At 46.4% G+C, this 14,481-nt stretch overlaps 1 protein-coding gene and 1 long non-coding RNA gene across 2 annotated transcripts in view; one reads left to right on the forward strand and one right to left on the reverse strand.

The window, feature by feature from the left end:
• Klhl6 (kelch like family member 6) overlaps positions 1-11,859 on the forward strand; it is a 36,123-nt gene extending 24,264 nt beyond the window's left edge. Inside the window, exons 4-7 of the mRNA XM_052740201.1 lie at positions 2,210-2,447; positions 8,290-8,492; positions 9,533-9,746; positions 10,992-11,859. Of these exons, the coding sequence (XP_052596161.1) occupies positions 2,210-2,447; positions 8,290-8,492; positions 9,533-9,746; positions 10,992-11,293 (957 nt within the window). The 3' untranslated portion in view covers positions 11,294-11,859. The remainder of the gene's footprint in view (positions 1-2,209; positions 2,448-8,289; positions 8,493-9,532; positions 9,747-10,991) is intronic.
• LOC128111806 (uncharacterized) lies at positions 4,433-7,543 on the reverse strand. The gene is made up of 3 exons (XR_008218705.1): positions 7,360-7,543; positions 6,262-6,501; positions 4,433-5,653 (listed from the first exon to the last, which is right to left on the reverse strand). It is a non-coding gene; the product is annotated as an uncharacterized LOC128111806 (long non-coding RNA).
• Positions 11,860-14,481: the final 2,622 nt, after the last annotated feature.

A 14,481-nucleotide genomic window follows, 5' to 3' on the forward strand; every position in this document is an offset into this window, starting at 1 on the left:
AGGTGTCGGTCCATCTATTATCTATTGGCTTAGACTTCAGCAATCTCAAAATTCAGATGAGATCAGAACTTTCACATGATACTCACTCACAGTATTGCGGGCAAGCATCAGTTCCTGACTGGCTATTGGCTTGAAGCTGTGGTTTCTTGCCATGTGGTCATCTACATAGCAGATGACATTCTTCCAGAGCAACTTACCTAAGAGAGACTAAGAAAGCAATCGATATGAAAGCTTTAGTGCCTTTAGTAGTCTGGTAGAATACCACTTCTGCTGTAATCTTTTGGTTAGAGAGACTGATTCTGGACCAGTATAGAAGGAACTATATGGGCTCTGAGTTCTGGGAGGAAGACATTACTTGAGGCCATTGTAGAGACTGGGTACCACAGTGATTTGTATTGTAAAAAATAGTAGTAGACAGGGACCTTGGTGACCTGTCTTGCCCATCCATCCATTCATCCATCCGTCCATCCATTCATCTGTCAGTCTGTCCATCCATCCATCCATCCATCCACTGACTCTTAGAAACCCACAAGCGTCAGCTGTGGGGAGGGAAGGTTTGGGGACAGAAACCAGACTGATGTTGGGAAGAAAGCTGCAGAGAAGCAGAGTTTGTCTATGGCGCCAACTCATTGCTTAAGTCCTTGGTACCTTCAAGTGTCTCTGAGTTCTCAAGTCCACTGCTCCCCTCCTTACTCTGTGGACTTTCTATGCTCTCAGGCTCAACACAGTAGTGAGGATTTATCCTGTCTCATGTCTCCCCACTCTTCCTTTGAACTCACAACTAACAGGCCCGCTACAAGTGTTATGGCCACAGTCCAAAGTAAAAAACCAGAGATGCAAAATTGACTGGATCTGGCTCTTTAGCACAGAAAAACAAATAACAAACAAAATTTCTGGAAAAGCAGAGGTGGGGTGGTGGCTGATGCTTTGTGAGCTTTTCTTCGGGAGACACAAACTACCAGATTCACTCTAGATAGGGCACTAAGGGCAGACCAAAATAACGGTTCCACTGAAGTTCAACGTGGTGAGCTTATTGTACTTACTTACAGAGCACAGGTGAGGGTGACCCCCCAAGCAGCTGCATCACCGAAAAATCTCACCTCATTATGAATGGTGACGTTATGCAAACTGTGCCATGGAGTCCCGTTTTCACTTAACCATTGACTTCCTATTTGCTGTAGCATTTCCCAAGATCACTTGCAGCTGGAGGAGGGCAGGAGACAAATAACGGTTGGACTCCCAGATAAAGGCCCCTCTTCCTTCTACTAGGGAATGTTAGCAGTATCAGTGACCATCTCCATAAACTCATCACTGTAATATTATATAGTGGGCTTGGCCCAGGGCTTGGTGTGTAGTGAGTATTACAACACAGACCCTCTTACTGTTTCTTCCCCCCCAAATGAGCCTCCCCTGCCCCCAGCTATCTTTCTAGGACAAACAATTGGTAAAGAAAAAAAAGCATTCTGTGCTACAGGCTGGTAGGCCCTCCCCCTTGTACCAGCAGGACAAGCTTCTGGTCCTTCCTGCTGCCTGCTCCATGACCCTTGGCCTGTAGGATAGGACAGACTGTAGTGCCTGTGTGGAGCTTGCCTATCTCCTGAAAATCCATGAGTCAGAAACACCTTTTCTTCTTGGGGTTTGAAGCAAAGACTCTCTGTCTCTGCCTCCCCCAACCCCTCATAACACACTCACAGACACACACTCACACACACACACTCGTTCCCTCTCTCCCAATAAAGACCTTCTGAAGGGTGATGTGTAACAGCTCCTCCCCATGGGCCTACCACCCTAATCTTCCTTTTTCACATTATGGCAATAGGTATTGAGTAAATGTTAACTTGGACTTTCATTCCAGGAGTTCAAGTTTCAGAGCAGGTCATAGAGAAGAGGCAGGAAGTGCATTTGATGGTAAATAGATTTTTGTCTTAAAGTAGCAACAAAAATGACAGGTAACAATTTATTCGGTACCTGTTACACAGCAGACCCTGGGTCAACACATTCTGTGAACTATGCCATTTAATACGGTAAGCCCACTGGGTAGTTAGCATCCAAAGCCGTTGCACAGATGATTAAACCATGGTGAAGGAGAAGTCACGAGGCCAACAATGGTAGATGGGGATTGGGACCCGCCTTCTGTGGTTCCACAGCCTAAGCTCCACACCATCGTGCTGTGTTCCCTCTGCCCACACATCCTCTCATTGGTTTCTAGATTATTTCAGAGCGCACCAAGCCCAGGATGCATGAGTTCCAGTCTGAGGTGTTCATGATTATTGGCGGCTGTACCAAAGAGGAACGATTTGTGGCAGAGGTAACCTGCCTGGACCCCCTGAGGCGCAGTCGCCTGGAGGTGGCCAAGCTCCCACTGACAGAGCATGAGCTGGAGAGTGAGAATAAGAAGTGGGTGGAGTTTGCCTGTGTGACGTTAAAAAACGAGGTCTACATCTCAGGTAAGTGGGAGGCTGGGATCAAAGCAGTCCCCCGATAACATCCTACACTTCCCTAAGTGTAGGAAACCAACCAACCGCCCTGCAAGAATGTCTGAGTTCACGGAGGTCTAGCTCTGTGGGTCAGGATATGGGACCAGGAGCTTAGGTGGTCTTGTCCTGGAGAAAACATTATCACTTAATAAATACTGAGATGTGAGCAGCACAGACAGCTCCAGCCCTCATGGAGGAACAAAAATGAGAGTAATATCAGGGCTTGTTCAGTCTGTTGTAGGCGCCGGGCACTGATCTGGGTATATGACTAGTAATGAAATGTCTTATCCCCCCATAAACCCAACCTTCCCAAATTTCTTAGACATTCTGTGATCCATGTCTACTGAAGTAATGTGAATACGTATTCATTTTCATTGCTAACATAATCATTAACAGTTCTTTGTGCTCACCTTCTCCTTAGACGTGAAGTTCCATGAGCGCTAACACTCTCTCTCTTACCTAGCAGTGAAGAGGCTCAGTAGATGTTTGTTAATGACGCAGTCGCTGTCATCTTTAGAGCTTAGTAGGTGAACCAACGGCATGCAATTACCAGTCACGGCGGGGGAGGCCAAATTATGAAGTAGGAAAAAACGGGGCTCAGAGAGGTTTTGGAAGGTAATGTAGGTTACATCCTGGTACTGGACAGAATCACCATCCAGGGCTAAGCCCAGTCCTTCTCATTCATATCCAATGGAAGACACAAACATTCCCTTCCTAATCCTATGTATTTGTGTCCTCCAGAGGGTAATGTTAGCTGTTCTCCAGTTCTATTCTTAATATTGATTAGGCTATAAGTTTCTTTTTACTACAGAAATACTACATGATTTGAACAATACGGAGAATAGAAAGTAAAATATGGCAGTTTTTCGGTTCCATGATAATTCCCCATGTTTTCATAATTTTCATAAAATTTTTTTTGTTTTGTTTTGTTTTGTTTTGTTTTTTCGAGACAGGGTTTCTCTGTGTAGCTTTGCGCCTTTCCTGGATCTCGCTCTGTAGACCAGGCTGGCCTCGAACTCACAGAGATCCGCCTGCCTCTGCCTCCCGTGTGCTGGGATTAAAGGCGTGCGCCACCACCGCCCGGCTAAAATATTTTTATATTCTATTAGGATGAGTAATATTAGCTATTTTTAACAAGTCCTAAGTCCCATCTAATGAATGAACACAGGGGTATGTGGGAGTGGTGGGGTCAGGAGGCCATCGCTCAACTTAGGCATTCAGGGACTCGGGTTCCTTCTGACTTGTGATTCTGCCATCTCCCACACGTGGCCTGAAAGAGAAGACACATCTATTCCACAAAGCCATGGCCTGCAAAGGCCGCAAATAGTCCACTGGTGAGAGCCAATAGTGTGCCCTTCTTTCCCAGAATAGATGTGGGGTTGGCAATGTCGTTAAGTTACTTGTCCAGGAAGGAAGGTTTGGTAATCAGAATTGATCTCTGCCACTGCACATGTATTTGCTATTTGTAATCTACTTGAAAAAAAATACTCTAACAGACATTCACACACACATAGTTTCTGCACTTGTGCAAAGACTCCTAGAAGTGGTCGTAAGGTCAGTGAATGCAGAATTTGTCAGATGCTATATTTGTCCTCTACAAAGATTATACATTTTAGCCGGGCGGTGGTGGCACAGGCCTTTAATCCCAGCACTTGGGAGGCAGAGCCAGGCGGATCTCTGTGAGTTCGAGGCCAGCCTGCAGCCTGATTTACAGAGCGAGATCTGGGACAGGCACCAAAACTAAACAGAGAAACCCTGTCTCGAAAAACCAAAAAAACAAACAAACAAACAAACAAAAAACCAGATTACACATTTTGTAGCTCAACCAGTGCCCATTTTCTACATCCTTAATAACAGTTGTTGCCGGGCAGTGGTGGCGCACGCCTTTAATCCCAGCACTCGGGAGGCAGAGCCAGGCGGATCTCTCTGAGTTCGAGGCCAGCCTGGACTACCAAGTAAGTTCCAGGAAAGGCGCAAAGCTACACAGAGAAACCCTGTCTTGAAAAACAAAAAACAACAACAACAACAAAAAAAAAAACAGTTGTTATCACCAATTATTTCTGATGTAATAAACTAAATATATACATTTGCACTCTTGTATCTTAGTGGTGTTGAGTTGATTTTCATAGAATACTGGCTAATTGGATTTATTTTAAAATATGTCTGCTCATACTCTTTGGCTGTTTTTCTATTGCTTCGTGTTTGTCTTTTGTTTACTAACTTTTTGCATTCCTTGTTAAATATCCTTTGCTTTGTGGTGTAAATACTTCCCCTTCAGATGGTGGCTGTCTTTTACCTTTGATTTGTATTTTCACAACTTTCTTTGCTGTGAGATTCTAATTTCATGTCATGTTCTCCAAATCCCTGAGTTAGTCTCCCGCATCCTCTAGTTACTCCCCCAAGTCACGTTGGGAAGTTGTTTAAATTATAAAGTGACATTGCTATAGCTAACTTGTCTCCAAATGGCCAACTGCTAAATAACATTTAACCATTTCTATGTATTTGAGTTGGTTTCTGTATTCAATTTTAATTGGTCAGTTTATCTAATCCTGTACTCACAGTATTTTCATTTTTAATGCTTTCAGTATATTTTCATATTTGGTAAAGGAAGCCTTTCTCCATTCTCCTTTTCCCAAAAGTCCTTCTGGCAATGGCGGAACGTGTGCTCCCTCACCTGCACCAGAGAGAGCTTTCCCCAGTGAATCTTAGAATTGTAGCGTTCCCTAAGCACTCTTAAGAGAACCGAGGACACAGACACCTGAGGGGCTTGGACAGCTGTTACAGCAGCTCTCCTCATCTCTGCATGCAATATGCTTTCCAAACTAACCAGGTGTTAAGTCACTAAGGAAAACATAGCGTTTGTTCTCTTTTATTTATTTATTTATTTATTTATTTATTTATTTATTTATTTATTTATTTATTTTTTGGTTTTTCGAGACAGGGTTTCTCTGTGTAGCTTTGTGCCTTTCCTGGAACTCACTTGGTAGTCCAGGCTGGCCTCGAACTCACAGAGATCCGCCTGGCTCTGCCTCCCGAGTGCTGGGATTAAAGGCGTGCGCCACCACCGCCCGGCTGTTCTCTTTTAATAAAGATCTCGTTGAAGGTTTTCATGGTGTTTTCTAATCTTCAGTGCCACCCAAAGGGAATCAATATCACGATGTCTTGAGTAGAGACCTCTGAAAAGTACAAAGCACAAAGACAAATGTTCAAGGCATGTGAGCACAGCACTAGGAAAGGAAGCACAGCCCCTCCACGGTCATGGGAGCAAACGGTGACACCCACCAACTTGGGGACACAGTCTAGATGCCAAGGAGCCAGGTTTGGCCGCACTTATACCCAGGAAGCCAATTAAACAGTAGTTAATAGTAAAAGCCAAGTAAAACACCCAAATTAATAGTAAAAAGCAGAAAGGCGATTTATTCAATGAGGCCACATTGGAAAGAGGGACAAAGGTGATCCAGTGACCCTGCTCAAGTTCATATCTGCAGCCCCAAACTAAAGCTACAGGCTTTTGACTTGATTTGCTTTGTTGAGACAGTGTCTCACTAAGTAGCCCTGGCAGCCTTGGAACTCTCTGTGTAGACCAGGTTGGCCTCAAATTCATAGAGATTCCGAACCACCTCTGCCTGTGGAGTTCTGGGATTAAAGAGATGGTACCACTGTACTGGTGAGATTAACGTGAATAGAGGCCCAAGGACATGGTACTGAGCAGCCAGCCCTCAGGACCACCAAGGTGTGGTCCTGCCCATCCACAGCCCACCCCTTGGCGGGGCTTCAGTCTGACCTGTCAAGGTTGTCTGAAAAGTTGCTAGAACTCTGTGGAATCTCTTTGTGGCAGACAAATTCTCCTCCCAGCCAGCGCTTCGCTCTCATCCTTTTTCATCTTCCAACGTGAGATTCCTGGAGAAATTCTCATTTCTGGGGTCCATGGTTTCATTTCAGTAGTAAGAGAGGTTGAGGGGCACAAGTGTCTCTTCAGAGAAGCTTCATTCTTGCCATGCGGGTTACATCGTGCCATTGTTCTCTATTTCAGAGAGAGAGAGAGAGAGAGAGAGAGAGAGAGAGAGAGAGAGAGAGAGAGAGAGAGAGAAGGAGGGAGGGAGGGAGGGCAATCTTGAAGGACTGTTGGAAGCATCTGTAAAAATTCACAAGCATGTGCCTTTCACCTAGACATCATAATTTTGTGTTTAAGATAGTTGTAAAGAAAACATTGGCCATTTTCCTCTCAAATGATCAATTGTAAGCATTTCATATTTCCATAATAAAAATTAATTAAAAAATAGGACAAGGCCCACTGCCATCTAGGGCTGCAGGAATGGGTTCCTTTGCTCTGCCAGCTAAAGAAGTAAAAGGCAGGAAAGGACTGCTATGAGAAATCTTAGGGAGCCCCAGAAGAGCCGCCTGATGGCACCCAGGAAGCCTGTTCTCTCTTTGGGGTGCTTAAAAAGATTTTCAGAATGGACTCAAATGAAGCTCAAGGCCATTAAACAGTTAATTAGAGTTGAAAAGAAAAAGCCAGGAGAGGAAAGCTGTAACTCTTGCAGCTGCCTGGAACCGAGGAGAGAAAAACAAGTCACACTGCTTTGGATAAGACAGCGTGGAGCTCCGCAGCTCCGCAGCTCCGCAGCTCCGCAGCTCCGCAGCTCCGCAGCTCCGCAGCTCCGCAGCTCCGCAGCTCCGAGGCTGGGGGTTGGGGTTGGGGGTTGGGGCTGGGGGTTGGGGGTTGGGGATGGGGGAATGCCTTTAGAAAGAGTGTGGATTCCCAAAGCATTGGTTAGGGAGTTTAAACCATGTTAAAGTTCTGGCCAGCATTTGCCAGAAAAAGACAGGAGAGAAGAGCTAGCAGTAGTGGGACCTGAGAAAGGCGCAGATGCAGCCCCACCTAAGGGTGGTCCAGCGTGGGGGCTGCCTGACTCAGGGAGGGCACTAGGGTGGGAATTCTGGGAAGGAAAAGGCACATTGTCTTAAGGTGGACCTGCCTTCCGGGGAGGATCCCCAGGCCCGATTCTGGCCTGTCCCACTGGATTAACCCTTGAGAGGAGGCAAAGGCTTGTCTCCACCTAGAGGTAGGTTCCATTCTTCGTACTACTTACTCTTTTACATAGATTGAAGATGGAAGTGAAAATGATGTTGTAAGGTCTCTTGGTAATTTCTTCCACACTGTTGCTACTTCTATTTTTTTTTTTTTTGTTAGAACATAAACTACTTCTAACTTCCTGGCTGTCGAGGCCTATCACTCTTGCTCAGCCTTGCTCTCTGCTTCTTGGGGTCACAAACACTGGATTAGACTCTCTTTGGCTCCAACCCATCCAGACTGACGTCACTGAAGCCTTCTCTGGGTCCTTTCACTTGGTTGGGCCCCCTTCCTGAGCTTTAGAGGCACAGCTCACAATCCCAGCCCTTGTGGTACCGCTCACCCTCCCAGCTTTTGTGGCACAGGCCACGGTCCCAGCTTTTGTGACACAGCCCACCCTCCCAGCTTTTGTGGCACAGCCCACCATTCTGCTTTTGTGGCACAGCCCACCATTCTGCTTTTGTGGCACAGCCCACCATCCCAGCTTTTGTGGCACAGCCCACCATCCCAGCTTTTGTGGCACAGCCCACCATTCTGCTTTTGTGGCATAGCCCACAGTGCTAGCTTTTGTGGCTTCTCATTCTTTTGAGTTTGCTTTGTCCCTCCTATCAGAACTTCAGGATTTCCCCTATCTCCCCTTAGCTGAGACTCAGCTGAAGACTTAGTACTTTTAGAGTTTGGAGAATGCTGGGGGAAAACATCTGCTTGATGTTTTTAAATGCTTTGTATCTCTTGTAGGTGGCAAAGAAACACAGCATGATGTTTGGAAATATAATTCTTCAATCAACAAATGGATTCAGATAGAATATTTAAACATAGGCCGCTGGAGGCATAAGATGGTTGTATTGGGTGGCAAAGTCTATGTAATTGGGGGGTTTGATGGCTTACAAAGGATCAACAATGTGGAGACTTATGACCCCTTCCACAACTGCTGGTCAGAGGTATGGGAGATTGTTTCTGTGAGTAATTTCAAAGCTTAAACAACAACAACAAAACAAAAGCCCTGCCTGTGGTGGTGGCTGGTGATCGATTACTTTGACCCTGCCTATGGTGGTGGCTGGTGATCGATCACTTTGCTCCCATAGACATCTTCTTGGCTCTGAGCTTCTCCCTTCCTAGGAGCCATGAGTCAACATTACTGATCCAGTTCCACTAATAACGTTCTTCCAAGTGGCAGGGCTCTGTGTAGGCATTGTCCTGTGCTAGTGAGGTCCCCAGACATGGAGGGAGGCTGAGTCTACTCTAAGATGGTTAACTCCATTGGTCGCATGTCCTGGCCCAGAATCTGTCTCCTCAGAATCCTTCTGTCCTGCAGCTCTTCATACCAGAAACCCAAGGATCCATTTCCTCCACCTTTTGTGAACCCAGGGTCATTTGGTTATAATTAGAAGTCAGGGTGTATTTATTTTCTCCTTAATGATGAGCCGTTTACAGGCCTTTGTGCAAGTCTCTAGCAAAGCTACCTCTGGTTAAAAACTGCCCCAGGATCAGAAAACAACCTTATCACCAGCATTTCCAGACCATTCTCAAGTGCAGATTTCCTTTGTTATGGTCAGAGCTTGTTCCAGCTTCAGAAAGTTTAAAACGTGGTCACTGTAAGCACAAGGGAAGGATATCATCATGTTGCCATGACATCCCCCACAGATTCACCAGCATATGTGTATAACCTTAAACCGACATTGGCACCTAGTAACTGACCACAGAATGAATATGAATATGCTGGCTTCATGTCCACAGACATTTAGTCTTGCCTGTATCTCTCCTTCCCTGAGAGCTGGACTCTGGCTTAAACAAGCAGGACCAGCTTGGACACAGCTTGCTCCAGGCTTCCTAGAGCCTGTAGAGACAGTGGGTTTTGTTTCTCTCTGCATTTTATTGGGAGCCATGTCATTTCCATCGAAGCATGCCCACGTATGTGTTCTGTGAGCTTCTCCTACAATCTGAGCAGCGCACTGACTTCTTGTGCCCTCTGCCTCTGCAGGCCGCACCCCTCCTTGTCCATGTCAGTTCCTTTGCGGCTGCTAGCCACAAGAAGAAGCTGTATGTCATTGGAGGAGGACCCAATGGGAAGCTGGCCACAGACAAGACTCAGTGTTATGATCCTTCGACCAATAAATGGGTTTTGAAGTCGGCCATGCCAGTAGAGGCTAAATGCATCAATGCAGTGAGTTTCCAGGATCACATCTATGTTGTTGGTGAGTCAGTGATGACTTCTTACATCTGTAGCCACTCGCCCCCATAGCCACCTGGGAGACAAGATACTATCTTTTCAGAATGCCTGGGTGATGTGGATAAGGCTGAAAAGGAAGAGAAGGTGGTTTTGGACCAGGCCTTGTTGGAATTTCCCTTGAAGTCCTGGAGGTAGAAATAGCCACACAAAGCATGGAAGCTGTAGTCAGTAGAGGAGGCCAGAGGTCACAGCAGGACTAAAATTGTATTGCAAACTCCGCAAATACACAGAAATTGAAGCATGCCGTGTAACAAGTGCTCAGCAAATAGGAAACATTTGTGTGTTTTAGTTTGCATCATGGGAATGTTCCTCTCCTGCTTGGTTTTAGGGGCCTAAAAAAGTGTACTTAGTTGAGAGGAAGCCTTGGCCAGCAAGACCACAGTTGGCATGTGATTTTTAAAGACTGGTGATTCAGTCCTGACCATTCCTTAGGATTACCAGGAAGCACTCTATAAAATTACAATAGCCAGGCCTATGCCAGGCATGTGAAATGAGGAGGGGAAGAAGGGTCTCTGGGAATAGTACGACTGTGTTCTTTAAAACTCCAGCTGATGTTAATGTGCAGCCACGATAGAGAACTACTGATTCAAGAGATGCCAGAATACAAATAGCTTCCGTCCGTGATTAATCAGGGCTAATCAGAGAAGGCATTGGGGGGTAAAACACTGGGATACATTGTACAAAGCTCTGCCTTGCCTCAGGTCTCTTGAAATTTTGCTTGTGGTCAGGCTCCCAAAGGTTTCAAAAATCCAGTATCAGGATGAGCCTGCTAGATCGATGTCTTCCATCGATATCTCTAGAGAGATGTCGTTCCTAGTTAATGCCCAAATGATGACTTTTAGGAACCGCCTCCGCTCACGGTCCTTGTGTTACTTTATAAACACTGTGGTTTTAGTGCTTAGGGTCACAGATCAGAACGCAGCCAGGCTGAGGTACCCGAGGCATCAGCTGGGGTTCCTCCAGGGAGCCAGTCTTAAGGTAAGTCAGGCGTCTTTTCGAACCAGATTCCCACCTGGTCAGAATTTAAAGGAGATGAGGTTTCTCCCACATTACTAACCCGGGGATCCATTCTGGCTTTCTGGGAAGAAAGCCACCAGTCTACCGTTTTCTCTGGTAAGGTGGTAGATCTGGCCTGATCGGAAGTAGAACTCTTGTGATTAGTGAGCAAAGACCCAGAGAGCTGCCCAGCATGCCTGTTGGTTCTTTGCAGGCGGTGCCATGCGAGCGCTCTATGCCTACAGCCCTCTGGAGGACAGCTGGTGCCTGGTGACGCAGCTCAGTCACGAGCGGGCCAGCTGTGGCATCGCGCCCTGCAACAACAAGCTCTACATCACCGGCGGGAGGGACGAGAAGAACGAGGTCATCGCCACAGTGCTCTGCTGGGACCCCGAGGCTCAGAAGCTGACGGAGGAATGTGTCCTGCCGCGCGGCGTGTCCCACCACGGCAGCGTCACTATCAGGAAGTCGTATACCCACATCCGGCGGGTTGTGCCTGGGGCCGTGTCTGTGTGACTGCCAGGGGGACCCAAGAAGGTGCCCTCGGAGCCTCTGAGCGCTGATTCTGCACCCTAGCTCGTGCAGGTTCCTTGTGAGCCTTAGGCTTGGCTTGGATTCGGCACCCTAGCTCGCTCAGGTCCCCTGTGAGCCTTAGGCTTGGCTTGGGTTTAAGGCTTATCGTAGGGGGCACCTTATGAGACCAGCCGGGAATGCTTGTGTGACCTACCTCAGGATGAAGGGTAATGTTTAACATTCCATACATGCCTACCCGCCCTGGCCTGTGCCAGCCACTCATCCATGGTAATTCGCTGAACTGTGGTAATGACCTGCTGCCGGATAGTGTCACGCCTGTCTTAGAGGTGAAGAAAAGGAATTTCAGACAGGCCAGCTTTCACCAGGTCACTCAGAGAGCAAGCCGCTAAGCCAGCCAGAATAAACCCAGGTCTTTCCATGTCTGTCGGTGTCTCTCACACGACATGGCTTAACTTGGGAAAACTGAAAGCCAACCCCAAACTTGGCTGGTGTCTCCTTCTGGCAATGTGACTGAAGACAAGGGAATAAATGAGTTTTTCTGTGCTGTCTTCCTTGTATTCCTTGTCCGTAGGAGACACTGGTCTTGGAGCCTTTGGGGCCGCTTGTCAAGAGCATCTCCCACGATCTCCCACCAGACATGTCTGCTGGGACTAGTCTGGGAAGGCCCATTTGTTTGGAAAAAGCTGAAAGACATGTCCCGTTTCCCCCCACATCGTAACTGTTGTTTTACAGGATGTGTGTGCCATTTTGGACTAGGACTATCACGGCCAGTTAGTGGCTGGGGGTGGGTGGCTCCGTGGATAAAGCTCTTGCTGAACAAGCCTGAAGACCAGTGTTAGGAGCCTAGAGCCCATGTGGAAGCTGAGCAGGCCTGGCTGCCTGCAGTCCCAGTGCTTGGGAAGCAGACCCAGGGCTTCCCTAGGGCAAGCTGGGCAGGTCAGTCAGTCAGGAGACCGGGTCAGTGAATGAAAATGGACTGTGATTACCTGGAAGAGGGCTCAGCCGTGGAAAGTGGGGAGTGACTGAGGAAGTCATTTGACATCAACTTGGAGTCTTCGCACTTGTGAACACACACCCACACCACATACACATTAAAAAAATAAAATTGAATTAAAAATTTAAAAACGTTTTTGAAGTATTACCTTACCTTCTCAATGGTTTGGTGTCCTGGCCTCTCAGTGTGCAAATACTGTTTTGTGTTTTCTCTCCCCACCTCTCAGGAACACCTTCAGACTACTGGCCACGTCTTCTAAATAGTGCTACATTATCCAAGATTCCTTATTCTCATGGTAGAAGTTCTCTTTGTAGAGTTGCCCTTCATGTCAGAAGGTCATACTGTGCTTATACACCTCAGCAGTTTGAGAAGTCAGTGGAATTAGAGTTGATAGTGAATTTATTTTTTATTAAAAAGTTATGTCTGGGGCTGGAGAGATGACTCAGAGGTTAAGAGCACTGGCTGTTCTTCTAGAGGTCCTGAGTTCAATTCCCAGCAACCACATGGTGGCTCACAACCATCAATAATGAGATCTGGTGCCCTCTTCTGGCCTGCAGGCATACACGCAGGCAGAACATTGTATACATAATAAATAAATTTAAAAAAAAAGTTATGTCTGGAAGAAACTACTGTTTAAACTAGATTTTGAAACCTTGGAAATTCCAGTTATTTCTACTTCTACCTAGATTTTTGAGGATAAACAGAAATACACATCAGTGTGTGCATTGCTCTATCTTCTCGTCAAGCATGACAGTTCTGCTCCTGGCTATGGGATGGAAGATGGGACAATACCTTTGTACATTCTTTCTTCTCCATGTTCATACATTTAGAACACATTGTCACTCATGAGCACTAACCACATTCACAGTATTCTCAACTGAAACAGTTTGCTCTAGTTCAACTCATCAAGTATTCATGGAGTCTTCCATGCTTGTTGAGACTCAGGTCTGACTAGTGAATGACAAATCACTTCCCTAGAGACACTCAAAAAATAAGAAAAAGGCTCACCAGACAGTATTCTAATTCACCCTTTCCTTGAGTTAACTGAAAGTGAGAGGCGCATGAACTCATGAGGCTGCATCCATGTTTTGGCTGCCTGCTGTGGGTCCCTTCTGAAATCCAGGCATTAAGGTTAGCTAGTGAAGTTGCTTATGTGATTCTCTCTGAGCTTGAGGGTGGAATCCATTTGTGAGCACAGGAAAAGTCAGTCTGGTCCAAAGACCGGTCCAGGGAAGAGCTGCTGAAGAGCAAATGCCATGACAACATCATCAGCATGTACAGAGTTTTCCCTCAGATCTCTGGAGAGCTGGTGTCTACCTTTAGATGAGATTGATCAGTACACAGTTCAGTCTGTGGCACACTGAGGAGGTACGGACTTTGAATCTGACTTACAGATCTCACTCAAAGCAGAGGTCTTGAGTTTCAGGACTAGTTCAGAATTCATAGGAGCTCCTAAGGAAGGACTGTATGATTTTTATACTACCAGAAAAGCATGTGAATTGTCGCAAAGTCACAGGTACTTGTACTCAAGAAACAAGGATCCTCAGGAGTGCATGGGAGTGGGAACACACATTCTTGTGAAAAGATTTAGCCTTCTATATTTGAAGCTGCCCAGCTCATGAAAAAAAAAAAATCATTGTTATTCTGAGTACAGTTTGTAGAGCAATCAGGGTTTGGGTTTCCAGGTGTCAGAGGTGTGGGCGTGGCTTTCAAAGGCAGGCGCTAAGGCTTTCAGGTTCTTGTGCCTCTTTCCGGTGAATCCCACAGAGACACGTGAATGGTTGCTGGAAAAAAGCTGGCTTGTTAAGGGGAGACACAGAGAGGCCTGGAGTGTGCCCGGTGACCTGCCTCCAAGAGTGCTTGAAGGGAGAGAAGGGCTGGAGTGAGGGCTCCAGTGAGCTATTTCCATAGTACCGGTGTCACCCAAGTTCATACAACACAGGTTTCTCCCAGCATGCTTTCTTGGCTGAATGAAGTTAGACCAAAGGCTTTTCCCTGATGTCAGCCTTTGTTAATCTTTGGAATTTCCTCTTACACTGTTTTCGTGCCACATCCATACTAAGCCAGGTTTCTTTTCTAAGGTTTCATTGCTCTTCTGTTGTGATAAAATAGCACACTGTGATAAATACACCACGACCCAAAAGAACTTCTTTTAGCTTACAGTTCCAAAGGAAGT

This window comes from Peromyscus californicus, unplaced genomic scaffold (assembly GCF_007827085.1).
Source record: "Peromyscus californicus insignis strain IS unplaced genomic scaffold, ASM782708v3 Scaffold_16__1_contigs__length_79575227, whole genome shotgun sequence".
Lineage (NCBI taxonomy): Eukaryota > Metazoa > Chordata > Mammalia > Rodentia > Cricetidae > Peromyscus > Peromyscus californicus.